Raw genomic sequence first — 13964 nt, forward strand, 5'->3', positions numbered from 1 at the left:
TAAACAGGGTGACAAAATACAGCCTTGACGTACTGGAAGCATACGTTTCCTGATTTAGAACCAGTCTGTTGTTCCATGTCCAGTTGTTCTAACTGTTGCTTCTTGACCTGCATACAGATTTCTCAGGAAGCAGGTAAGGTGGTCTGGTATTCCCATCTCTTTAAGAATTTTCCACAGTTGTGAGCCACACAATCAAAAGCTTTGGCATAGTATGCAGAAGTAGATGTTTTTCTGGACCTCTCTTACTTTTTTTATGATCCAATGGATGTTGGCAATTTGATCTCTGGTTCCTCTGCCTTTTCTGAATACAGCTTGAACATCTAGAAGTTCATGGTTCACATACTGTTGAAGCCTGGCTTTGAGAAATTTGAGCATTACTTTGCTAGTGTGTGAAATGAGTGCAGTTGTGCTGTAGTTTGAGCATTCTTTGGCATTGCCTTTCTTTGGGTTTGGAATGAAAACTGACCTTTTCCAGTCCTGTGGCCACTGCTGAGATTTCCAAATTTGCTGGCATATTGAGTGCAGCACTTTCACAGCATCATCTTTTAGGAGTTGAAATAGCTCAACTGGAATTCCATTACCTCCACTAGCTTTGTTCATTGTGATGTTTCCTAAGACCCACTTGACTTTGTGTTCCAGGATGTCTGGCTCTAGGTGATCACCCCATCATGATTATCTGGGTTGTGAAGATCTTTTTGTACAGTTCTGTGTATTCTTGCCACGTCTTCTTAATATCTTCTGCTTCTATTAGGTCCATACCATTTCTGTCCTTTATTGTGCCCATCTTTGCATGAAGTGTTCCCTTGGTATCTCTAGTTTTCTTGAAGAGTTATCTAGTCTTTCCCATTCTGTTGTTTTCCTCTGTTTCTTTGCATTGATCACTGACTTTGCATTGATCACTGAGGAAGGTTTTCTTATCTCTCTTTGCTATTATTCTTTGGGACTCTCCATTCAAATAGGTATATCTTTCCTTTTCTCCTTTGCCTTTAGCTTCTCTTCTTTTCTCAGCTATTTATAAGACCTCCTCAGATAACCATTTTGCCTTTTTGCATTTCTTGGTCTTAATCACTGCCTCCTGTACCGTGTCACCAACCTCCATCCATAGTTTTTCAGGCACTCAGTCTATCAGATATAATCCCTTGAATCTAGTTGTCACTCCCACTGTATAATCGTAAGGAATTTGATTTAGGTCATACCTGAATGGTCTAGTGGTTTTCCCTACTTTCTTCAATATAAGTCTGAATTTGACAATAAGGAGTTCATGAATTGAGCCACGGTCAGCTCCCGGTCTTGTTTTTGCTGACTGTATAGAGCTTCTCCATCTTTGGCTGCAAAGAATATAATCAGTCTGATTTCTGTGTTGACCATCTGGTGATGTCCGTGTGTAGAGTCTTCTCTTGTGTTGTTGGAAGAGGGTGTTTGCTATGAGCAGTGCGTTCTCTTCACAAAACTCTATTAGCCTTTGCCCTGCTTCATTCTGTACTCCAAGGCCAAATTTGCCTGTTACTCTAGGTGTTTTTTGACTTCCTACTTTTGCATTCCAGTCCCCTATAATGGAACGGACATCTTTTTGGGTGTTAGTTCTAGAATATCTTGTAGGTCTCCATAGAACCGTTCAGCTTCAGCTTCTTCAGCATTACTGGTTGGAGCATAGATTTGCATTACTGTGATATGGAATGGTTTGCCTTGGGAATGAACAGAGATCATTCTGTCATTTTTGAGATTGCATCCAAGTACTACATTTCAGACCCTTGACTGTGATGGCTACTCCATTTCTTCTAAGGGATTCTTGCCCACAGTAGTAGATAAAATGGTCATCTGTGTTAAATTCACCTGTTTATACATGTCATCAAGTTAAACTCCCTCCCACTTCCTCCTCTTTGGCCTCATTTTCCTAGCATCCTCCTCTTTTCTGTCTCCTTTTTATTTGAGTGATGAAATTAAGAAAGTTGATTTCCATGGAAGAGGCCAGCTAAGAAGGCGATGATGCCCCACATCATCCTTATATCCGTAAAAGAAGAAAATGTTTAGAAAGGGTGAGTTAGGCAGACACTGTTGAGAAGGATAATTTTTAGATATATAGTGGATTGCTGTTTACTTTCAGACTCTTGAAGTATATGAGCAAAGTTAGCATATTTTTATTAGCCAGGCCTTTATTGCAATCATGCAATTTAAAGAAACAATCCAAACATCTCAGTAACTTACAACGGTAAGCATACATTTCTTATAAGTATGCAGGGCACCTGGGGCAGTTTTTTTGAGCAAAGATTTTTAAATCACCAGGCTGAAAGTAATGGAGTCCCCAGAGCATTCAGAGGCTTAGGGTACCCTTTATTTAAGCAATTACTAGTTGAAAAGCACCTTTAAGAACACTGACATCATCGTCATCAAGTTGCCACCCAACAAGCTGAACCTCTTGCAGAAAAGTTAGTTTGGATAACACATGGCTAAGTTTCCTGACTAATGATGCATCAGGTAAGAGTGCTTTCGTACTGAAGTCAAAAAACACCAGTTGCTTAAGATTCTCAAATCCACTCATGAAGGCAAGCCATCCATCACTGCTTACACAATTTCCCGCCAAATCCAACTGCTGGAAGTTTTCCAGAGGATTCTCTTCAAAAAATACACCTGAATAGAAACAGAAATAAATCTATTAACTGGAAAAATGGTTTTGTTTTGTTTTAAGAGAAATGGCTATATTTGGACCAGTGCTTCGCTTAAGAAAGAAATTCTCCGTGTAGTTAGAAAAGTGATTATAAACCTGGTTCATTATATTTACAAATTATATTTTTCCTAAAGTGTAAGGGAATCTGATAAATAGGAATTATAACAAATCAAGATAAATGACTTACATACTTTTTCTCTTTTCCTGACTTTTCCAAGTAATGGAAGATTGTGTAAAAATTGAGATGTGGGAGATAACAATTGAAATATTCAGTACCTGTTTTGAAAACTGGAGTCAGACTTTGGCAACATTAGGTCATTTCCTCTTCTGGAGAAGCATACACTACCTAAGGATTGTTTCTTTGGGTGTGAAATGTTCCAAACTAAACTTGAGTAAGTAAACTCCTTCAGTATCTCAAGATAAAGAGTTTTGGGGTTGTTATTTTTAACCCTCTTTAAACTCTTCAGGAATTTCCTTATAGAATGCGGCACTCTAAAGTACCTCCTCCAGGGACTGCCCTTACGGCACCATCCTTATGGCAGAAAGCAAAGAAGAACTAAAGAGCCCCTTGATGAAAGTGAAAGAGGAGAGTGAAAAAGTTGGCTTAAAACTCAACATTCAGAAAACGAAGATCATGGCATCTGGTCCCATCATTTCATGGCAAATAGATGGGGAAACAATGGAAACAGTGAGAGACTATTTTGGGGGGTCCAAAATCAGTACAGATGGTGATTGCAGCCATGAAATTAAAAGACGCTTGCTCCTTGTAAAGTTATGACAAACCTAGACAGCATATTAAAAAGCAGAGATACTATTTTGCCAACAAAGGTCCGTCTAGTCAAAGCCATGGTTTTTCAGTCGTCATGCATGGATGTGAGAGTTAGGACTATAAAGAAAGCTGAGTGGTGAAGAATTGATGCTTTTGAACTGTGGTGTTGGAGAAGAGTCTTGAGAGTCCCTTGGACTGCAAGGAGATCCAACCAGTCTATCTTAAAGGAAATCAGTCCTGAATATTCATTGGAAGGGCTGATGCTGAAGCTGAAACTCCAATACTTTGGCCACCTGATGCGAAGAATTGACTCATTTGATAAGACCCTGATGCTGGGAAAGATGGAAGGTGGGAGGAGAAGGAGATGACAGGATGAGATGGTTGGATGGCATCACTGACTCATACGCCACCATTGTTAAGCCTGTGTTCAAGAGCCTGCCAGCTACAAATACTGAGTCCATGCACCCTATAGTCTGCTCTGCAACAAGAGAAGCCACTGCAAGAAGAAGCATGCTTACTGCAACTAGAGAATAGACCCCGCTCTTCACAATTGGAGAAAAGCCTGTGTAGCAACAAAGACCTAGCACAACCATAAATAAATAAATGTTTAAAAATTTTTTTAAAAAGTACTCCTACAATGGAAAGGTAAACATCCTAGCCATTACCATGAAGTCAAAGGTAACACCCTAAGAAACAGAGGAGTAAAGAACATGTAGGTTTCTGTCTGAAAGACTGCACAGAGCAAAGCCACTCCACCTGCCTGGACTGCACAGTCCTGAGTGTTATAGGAGAGGGGAATATAGCTCTGCTCTGTAAGCCAAGGTGTGGCTGGGTCTCCTTAGACCAGCTTAGCCTGTGCCCAGCCTCAATCATACATAGGGCCTCATTCCTCCTTTCTTCCTCCTTCCCATAATGAGCCCTTCTTTCTTCCTCATAGGTTTCTCCCTTCTCTTCTTAAACCTCTTTCTCAAGTCCTTTCTGTCTCTGCCTTGTTCCCAGGTTCTTCCCAGCACAGTATGTGTTCAGTCAAAATACTGGTTGCCATGTCTGCATATAAAGCTCCTTCCCCCACAAAAAAGCAACTTCATTTCTCCTCAATTACCAGAACAGATTGCAGCACCTGAAAGGAACTTTAAGGAAGAAGAATTTCAAGCCCATCCCACCCTCAAAGGGTAAGCTATTTATACAGGCTACTTGCCAGGCTTAAAGAATGGTATCAATTAGAGAGATTTGGGGATAATTACCAGAATGTGCACAAGCACACGAACCAAGAACAAGCAGTGTAATCCACAAGGGTACACATTTTGTTCATTCGATTTGGTGTTTTTGTCGCCATGAGGAGCAGACTACTTCTGAGAGAAGAGGAATCAGTGACATTTAGCTCTGTAGGCTGTATGTGGCTTGTGGAGAATGCAAGTGGCTTGATCCTAATTCCAGGCAGAATCTCAGATTCTCTGGATAGGATTCTGATCCTTGAAGGGTTCCTACAACTTAAACAAAGCTCTAGTGTGGCAGAGACCACCCTGTAGTGCCCCTGAGCCAGAGCTCTTCCCACTTACTCATTCAACAAAAAGTTTTGAGTGCCTACCATGTACCCTGGATAGTGCTGGGTGCTGCTGCTGCTAAGTCACATCAGTCGTGTCTGACTCTGCTACCCCATAGAAGGCAGCCCACCAGGCTCCCTCTGTCCCTGGGATTCTCCAGGCAAGAACACGGGTGGGTTGCCATTTCCTTCTCCAATGCGTGAAAGTGAAGTTGCTCAGTGCTGGGGATAACATAAAAGGACATATGGGCTCTGTCTCCTTGGGCTTACATGTAGTGTGAAAACATACATAACGAAGTAACTAGATGGAAGATAGGTGCTGTGGTGGGTCCAGGTGCCTTGGGAACACACAAAGGCAATAGATCTTCTAGCCCCACTTCATTTGCAGAAGAGTGGCAACTGGGCTTATATACTCCAGGAGAAAGAAGGATCCTTCTCAGGGAAAATTGAATTGCCTCCAAGGAAAGGCCCTACACAGGAAAAGCTATTTTTCTTTCCTGACCACCCAGGGTGAACCTAAGCCACTCCCTCAGGTGCAGGGAGCTTCCTACCAACTTGTGCCTCACTCTAAAATGTGAAGAGAACAGTTCAGGAATACCAGACAGTTGAGAACAGCCTCCAACAAGGAACTAAAGACAGACAAAAAGTCGAACAAAAAGCTCCCAAGAAATGAGGCAACATAGGGAACAGGAAAAACAGACTTCATAAATTTAGTTGTTTTCAGAGACCCCCAAAAGCTACTGTGCCTAACAATAACAATAAGATGCTATTTAAAAAAAATTACAAGTAGAAAGCAAAACAGAGCACTTGGAAAATTCTGAGGATCCATGTGGCAGAATGATTTGGCCCAGAACTTACCACTGAGCTAGAACATAAGTATAGTCAGTGGTGGTGGGTTTTTTTTGAGGAAAAAAATTGGATAATGGAGTTCAGATGTGATGCCTTTTTGAGAACATGCTAGATTGTGAGTTTAGCCTCAAACATATAAGTCAAACTATGTCATCTAAAAAAGTAAGTGAGAACAGCTGCAGTAGATCCCTGAGCTCGCAATGATTCCTATTCAATAGTCCCAGACTGCTGATCAGGGAGAAACAAAATCTCGGGGGTCAAAATTTAAACATGACAATTAAAGCTGTAAGATGAAGTGTACTCTCTAAGGAAGAAGAGCGGAGAACCTAGGACCAGGTTCTAAGGAAGATTGGGAGCATTTAACATCTGTATGAAGGAACTGCCATGGAAAAGGAGACTGAGAAGTAACCGAGGTAGCATGGAAGTCAAGAGAACATTTTGAAAAGGAGAGAGTACTCAGTGTCAACTTTTACGTAGGTAAGTCAAACGCTTTGGGGAAATATCCATTGAGTCATATGCAAGTGTGTAGCGTCAGCTGGAATAAGAAGGAAGCAGAGGATGGTCAGATAGTGGAGATGTGTTGAGGGTGCATAAATTTTTGCCTTGAAGGGAAGGAGGGAGAGGATGATAGTCGTAGGGGGAAGATAGGAGTCAGGAAGAGTTCTATATAAAATGAGATTTGAGTACCTTTAAGAACTGATAGGAAAGAGTAAAGTGAAAGTGAAGTTGCTCAGTGGTGTCCAACTCTTTGCAACCCCATGGACTGTAGCCCACCAGGCTCCTCCATCCATGGGATTCTCCAGGCAAGAATACTGGAGTGGGTTGCCATTTCCTTCTCCAGGGGATCTTCCCGACCCAGGGATCAAACCCAGGTCTCCTGCATTGCAGGCAGACGCTTTAAACTATGAGCCACCAGGAAAGAGTAAAGAAGGGCATAATTGGTGAAATGATCTTGAACAGGGATGAGGGCAGGGATGGGATCTCAATCAAGGCTAGAGCAAAGAGACTGCCCTTAAAGGGGGATAGAGCCACTATAATGTAATAAGAAAAGGAGAGGGGAGGGGGGAGGAAATCACATTCATTGTGAAATAGAGAAAGACATGGATTACAGAGAATAAAGTTTACATTTGTTTATATAGAGAAAGCTGCATACAGAGGCACAGCAAGATTGTCAGGAAATGTTGACAGGTTGTGTTTATTGTTTATTCAGAATTGGATAGATCACTAATTTCACCTATTCACTCATGAATCTATCACTTAATCTGAGAATAGAACATGGATAAAAACTTGGATCTATTATGTGGTATCCTCCTGTTGTACGCACCTGTCCCCACTGACCCACGGAAACTACTCTTCTGATTTAGAGTTTGTCATTCTTTTGTATTTTTAAAAATACAGTTTTGACAAGTACTGTGTAAATACAGTTGCTTAGGATATACCTTTAGGGTCTTCTATATATATAATATACATACCATAAAATTCAACCTTTAAAAGTATAACTATAATGGGTTTGGGGCTTCCCCACGGGCTCAGCAGTAAAGAATCCACCTGCAACGCAGGAGATGCGGGCAGGAGACTCGGGTTCAGTTCCTGGGTTGCGATGATCCCCTGGAAAAAGGAAATGGCAAGCCATTCCAGTCTTATTGCTTGAAAAATCCCAATCCATGGGATTGGGGTCTCAAAAGAGACATGACTGGGCAACTAAACAGCAACAACATAGTGGGTTTTAGTATATCCACAAAGTGGTACACCATTATCTAATTCCAGGACATCTTCATCACCCCCAAAACTGAACTCCACAGCACTAGCAGTCATTCTCACCCCACCCCCCAACATTGGCAACCATTAATCCACTTTTCATCACTACGGATTTGCCCATTTTGGACATTTCATATAAATGTAATCATACTATATATGGTCTTCTGTGACTGGCTTCTTTCACTTAGTGTGGTATTTTCAAGGTTCATCCATGTTACAGTGTGTTCTAACACTTCATTCCTTTTAACAGCTGAATAACACTCTATTTTGTAGATACATCACATTGTGTGTATCCATTTAGCAGTGATGGACACTTGGGTTGTTTCCACTTTGGGATTATAAAATAGGCAATGAACATTGTTATGCATGCTTTTGTATGGACACATATTTTCATTTCTCTTGGATTCTTCAGGGTGGAATTGGTAACTCTATGTTTAACCTTTTGAAGAGGTGCCAGAATGTTTTCCTAAGTAAGAAACAGTCCAACCACCAGCATAGGAGGGCTCCACTTTTTCTATGTCCTTGTCAACACTTTTTATTACCTGTCCGTTTTTTATTTAACCATCCTAGTGGATGGTAAGAGGCATTTCACTGTGGCTTTGGTTTTCATTTCCCTGATGGCTAATGATACTGAGCATTTTTTCTGATGTTTATTAGCCATTTATATATCTTCTTTGGAGAAATGCCTATTTAGATTCTTTGTCTTCTCTAAACTCTATCAAGTTGTCTTTTTATCAGTGAGTTGTAGGAGTTCTTTATGTATTCTGGATAGTAGTCCTTTATCAGATATGTGATATGAATAAAGCCGCTACAAACATTCATGTGCCTAGGTCTCCACTTTGGTTAATGAAATTATTTATGTTGCTCTGCTTTTTCTTGATCAATTTTGCTTAATTTTTAATCTCTATTCATTTGTTACTCTTTAAAAAACTGTTTTAAGCTTTACCAATCTTTCTTTAAACTTATTTTTGTCTTCTATTTCATTGATTTATATTCTTATGTTTATTATCTTGAGTTTACTCTTTTCTGGCTTCTTAAATTAGAAACAATAATTTTCAGCCTTTCTTCTCTTTCAATATAAGTATTTAAGACTACAAGCATTTTATCAAGCCCTGCTCTTGCTGCATGCTATATTTCTATATATAATGCTTTCTTACCATTTTCTCTAAGTATTTTCATTGAAATTTGTCACTATAAACCTGAAGTGTACCTATCTGCCAAATTGTGTGATTTTTCCCAGTGGTCTGAGTGTAGGTGCAGAACAAGTGGAAAATTGAGGACAATCCAGGCTTTCAGTTTTGCCAGCAAATACACCCTAACCACTGTATCTAATTTCACACCTCACCTCAACTCTCATTTTCTCCCTGCATCTCATTAAGTAGATCTCTCATTACACTTTCTTCATTTCACTTTTGCACCTATCACACACACAGGCCATCACTAAATGTCTTTGCCTAAATTGACTTGTCATACTGTGGGCCACGAGGGTTTCAGCTATTTTGACAAGAATGTTTGCAGGATGAAGGATGGAATTTAAACTAGGTGGGAAGAAAAGTCAAAATAAACAGGAGCTATTTATTAGGAAAGTGGTAGTGGGCTCAATGGACTGGATGTCCAAATGAAATGAACTGGTGATGAGTCACTACGTAACTAAAACGGAAACTTAGAAGGCTGTTTGAGAATGAATCGTCTGAATTTAATATCCTGTAGAACAGTTTTAGGTGGAGTTATCATAATCTGATAATTCCATCCTCACAGATGGGTGAAGGATAATAGAAGGGAAGGACCAAAGAGGAGGTTCCTGAGTGTTGCCTGAGTAGTTTCACATAAGAAGTAAAGTCTTCTCAGTTGATGACCAAAATTAGAGGGTGAGGAATTCTGTAAGACAGTTGTCAAAGGCTTCAGTGCATAAGAAAAGATGGCAGTAAATTCAGAATTCATAGCAATAAGGACAAGCCATAGTTCAGTTAAATGGCCTAAGCCACATGGAAGTAGGGATCCTTCACGAGGTTGGAGGAGTGGACTGGAAGGATAGTGAAGATCAAGGAGAAATTGACCTTGCCTTTTGGACCCTGAGAGGCATAAAGATCAAGAGAATAAAAGTGATTGATTAAGAGAGCTGTAGGGGAGAGCCAGGCTTCAGTTAGGACCAGGAGGTATCTAAAACCGCTGGTAAAGAGGTACTTTTCTGAAAATACGCCTTATGTCTCCAGCACATCTTATCTACCACATATTTCATTAAACACTTCCTATGACATATTTCCTCCCTGCTTCTTCCTATGGAGCCTATATTTCATTAGACTCCCCATCTCTTATTACTAGCCTGAATTTTATTATCCCATCTCAAGACATATTGTGTCTCATCCATCACATATACCATCACTAAATAGGGATGGGAATCCCAAAGCCAGCTCTAAGCCAGGAGAAGTACTATGGACCAGAGTCAAGAAACTTATGCTAGAGGTTTGAAGGATTGGTTGGTTCAGATATCATAAAGTTTGTGAAATCATACAAATGTATTTCAGAATTTGGGTATGATTTTATATGTATAAGAAAATAGCATTTACTATAATGAGTTTTCTAAGAACCCAAGCTAGCCTATATCTCATGGCAAATAGTGGAGGTGCTATAAGTTCTTTTGTTCTTTTATACAACATATTTATTGAGTGTGGGATATACACTCAACACCGAGTCTAATGGCCTGAGCCCTGTTCTCTAAGATCTCACAGTTAAGTGGGGCAGATAGATATATGAATACATTCTCTAAGTTCAAATGGTAAGTGCTCTAACAAAAATAAATGGCTATCTGTGTGTAATAATGAAAACCACAGGTTTTTAAAACCTGAATTGAATATAAGTACATTGGAAGACTGACATGCATATTAAAGCTGAACATATGAAAAGTGAAAGTCAGTTGCATCCAACACTTTATGACCCCATGAACTGTAGCCCACCAGGTTCCTCTGTCCATGGTACTCTCCAGGCAAGAATACTGGAGTAGGTAGCCATTTTCTTCTCCAGGGGATCTTCCCAACCCAGGGATCAAACCCGGGTCTCCTACATTGCAAGCAGACTCTACCATTTGAGCCACCAGCAAAGCCCAAAGCTTAACATATGCTTTACCTGTAAATCAGACCCACTCCTATGTAGACACCCAGCAGAAATGTGCCCATATGTTCACCAAAAGATGTACACAAGGATGTTCATAGCAGCACTATTTATAGTATTCAAAAGATAAAATTACTCAAATATTAACAGTAGAATGGAAAAAAACCAGTTGAAGTATGTTCACATGATAGATTTTACAGCAATGAGAATGAATGAATCTTGCCTACACGTAATAATATGGATGAATTTAACACACATGATATTGAACCAAGGAAAACTCAAAATAATATACAGTGTATGATTCCATTTATGTAAAATTAAAAAGCAGCCAAGACTAATCTATGATGTTAGATAGAAGTCAGGAAGCTGGGAGAAGGGAGCTACAAAACTGAGAATCTTTTGTTTCTTTCTTTTTTTTTTTTTAATCTTCCACATCTTGATCTGGGTACTAGTTACATGGGTATATGAACCTTATGAAAATTCATTGTACTATCTACTTAGGATTTGTACACTTTTCTGTGGGTATGTTACACATCAATTGAAAAACAAAACTAAAATGAACCCTGATTTTGGCTTCTTCTGCCTTTTAACATGATTCATATTATGGAGGAAATAAATCTATTCTTCTCTCTGCTGTTAATAGAGCCCAGCAGTAGAGGGGAAGAGGAGAAACCTGAATGTGAAGCCTGTTATTCATAGAGCACATTAGTGTGGCTATGTGAAGGAAGGGCTTCCCTGGTGGCTCAGTGGTAAGGAATCCTCCTGTCAATGCAGGAGACCCGGGTTCAATCCCTGGGTCAGGAAGATCCCCTGGAGAAGAAACTAGTGACCCTCTCCAGTATTCTTGCCTGGGAAATCCCATGAACAGAGGAGCCTGGCAGGCTATAGTCCATGGTGTGGTAAAAGACTGGACGCGACTCAGCGACTGAACAACAATGTGAAGGAAGGTCCTGAACTGAGTTTGGTATTAGGGGGCTAGATGTAATTGAGTTACTCTTCATAACAACATAGAAGGATTTTTTTTTTTTTCGGGGATTGTAAGAGATGGTGATGAAATAGGACAGGGCAGTTGACAGGCAACTGGAGCCTGAATTGGCAGAAATGGTCTTGCATCTATTTGAGAAAGGGGAAGAGCCAATATTAAACTTCAGTGCTATTCAGAGCTGTCATGTAAGCCCACATTTACAAATCCTTAGAAGCATTCAGTGAATCTGCTACATCTGTAATTATACTGGGACCTTCTTGTAGATGTTAAGGATAAGTGAATTCTCCCCATCTGAGTAACTTGGAGAATAGGGAAAGGGGTAAGTTGACACAGATCCAGAGTCACACAAAGACAGAAATGCAGAGCCAGGAGGGACCACGGGAACAGAAGCCCTGGAACTAGCTTATGGATTAGAGCAGTTTTTTAAATCATTTTTTAAATTGAAGTATAGTTAATTTTTCTCTTGTGTTGTTGGAAGAGGGTGTTTGCTATGACCAGTGCATTTTCTTGGCAAAACTCTATTAGTCTTTGCCCTGCTTCATTTATTGACTATGCCAAAGCCTTTGACTGTGTGGATCACGATGAACTGTGGAAAATTCTTCAAGAGATGGGAATACCAGACCACCTGACCTGCCTCTTGAGAAATCTGTATGCAGCTCAGGAAGCAACAGTTAGAACTGGATATGGAACAACAGACTGGTTCCAAATAGGAAAAGGAGTATGTCAAGGCTGTATATTGTCACCCTGCTTATTTCACTTATATGCAGAGTACATCATGAGAAACGCTGGACTGGAAGAAACACAAGCTGGAATCAAGATTGCCAGGAGAAATATCGATCACCTCAGATATGCAGATGACACCACCCTTATGGCAGAAAGTGCAGAGGAACTCAAAAGCCTCTTGATGAAAGTGAAAGTGGAGAGTGAAAAAGTTGGCTTAAAGCTCAACATTCAGAAAATGAAGATCATGGCATCTGGTCCCATCACTTCATGGGAAATATATGGGGAAACAGTGGAAACAGTGTCAGACTTTATTTTTTTGGGCTCCCAAATCACTGCAGATGGTGATTGCAGCCATGAAATTAAAAGACGCTTACTCCTTGGAAGAAAAGTTATGACCAACCTAGATAGCATATTCAAAAGCAGAGACATTACTTTGCCGACTAAGGTCCGTCTAGTCAAGGCTATGGTTTTTCCAGTGGTCATGTATGGATGTGAGAGTTGGACTGTGAAGAAGGCTGAGCACTGAAGAACTGATACGTTTGAACTGTGGTGTTGGAGAAGACTCTTGAGAGTCCCTTGGACTGCAAGGAGATCCAACCAGTCCATTCTGAAGGAGATCAGCCCTGGGATTTCTTTGGAAGGAATGATGCTAAAGCTGAAACTCCAGTACTTTGGCCACCTCGTGCAAAGACTTGACTCATTGGAAAAGACTCTGATGCTGGGAGGGATTGGGGGCAGGAGGAGAAGGGGACGAAAGAGGATGAGATGGCTGGATGGCATCACTGACTCGAAGGGCGTGAGTCTGGGTGAACTCCAGGAGTTGGTGATGAACAGGGAGGCCTGGCGTACTGCAATTCATGGAGTCGCAAAGAGTCGGACACGACTGAGCGACTGAACTGAACTGAACTGATAGTTAATTTATAATATGTTAGTTTCAGGTGTACACCAAAGTGATTTAGTTCTGTATATATATTTTTCCTGTTCAGATTCTTTTCCATTATAGGTTATTGTAAGATATTGAAAGTTCCCTGTGTTGTACAGTAGGTCCTGTTGCCCCTCTATTTTATATATAGTAGTGTGCATATGTGAATCCAAAACTTCCAATTTAATTCTCCACCTGCCCCCAATCCTGCTGTTTTCTTTGGTAACCATAAGATTTTTTTTATGTCCAAGAGTCTGTAAATAAGTATTTGCATCATTTTATAGATTCCACTTATAAGTGATGTCATATAATATTTCCTTGTCTGACTTCCTTCACTTCACATGATCATCTCTAAGTCCATCCCTGTTTCTACAAATGGCATTTCATGCTTTTTTATGGCTAATATTCCATTGCATAGATGTACCACATTTTTTTTTAGTGATTTTAAGAAGATTTTAAAGTATATGTAAATACTATAAAAATGTATGTGTATGTGTGCATTGGATAACAAGATAAAATATACTTTTAAAATGTGGGTCATAGGCAAAAAAATTTGAAAGACTCTGGACAAGAGGCTTAAAACAACCATCTAGGTTACTCTTAGGGGTGCAGAAGAGAGAGCATAAGGAGACTATTTCACCA

At 40.2% G+C, this 13964-nt stretch overlaps 1 protein-coding gene across 1 annotated transcript in view; it reads right to left on the bottom strand.

The window, feature by feature from the left end:
* Positions 1-2335: 2335 nt before the first annotated feature.
* NLRC4 (NLR family CARD domain containing 4) overlaps positions 2336-13964 on the bottom strand; it is a 34878-nt gene continuing 23249 nt past the window's right edge. Inside the window, exon 8 of the mRNA XM_052648234.1 lies at positions 2336-2628. Within this exon, the coding sequence (XP_052504194.1) occupies positions 2336-2628 (293 nt within the window). The remainder of the gene's footprint in view (positions 2629-13964) is intronic.

This window comes from Budorcas taxicolor, chromosome 11 (genome assembly GCF_023091745.1).
Source record: "Budorcas taxicolor isolate Tak-1 chromosome 11, Takin1.1, whole genome shotgun sequence".
Taxonomy (NCBI): Eukaryota; Metazoa; Chordata; class Mammalia; order Artiodactyla; family Bovidae; genus Budorcas; species Budorcas taxicolor.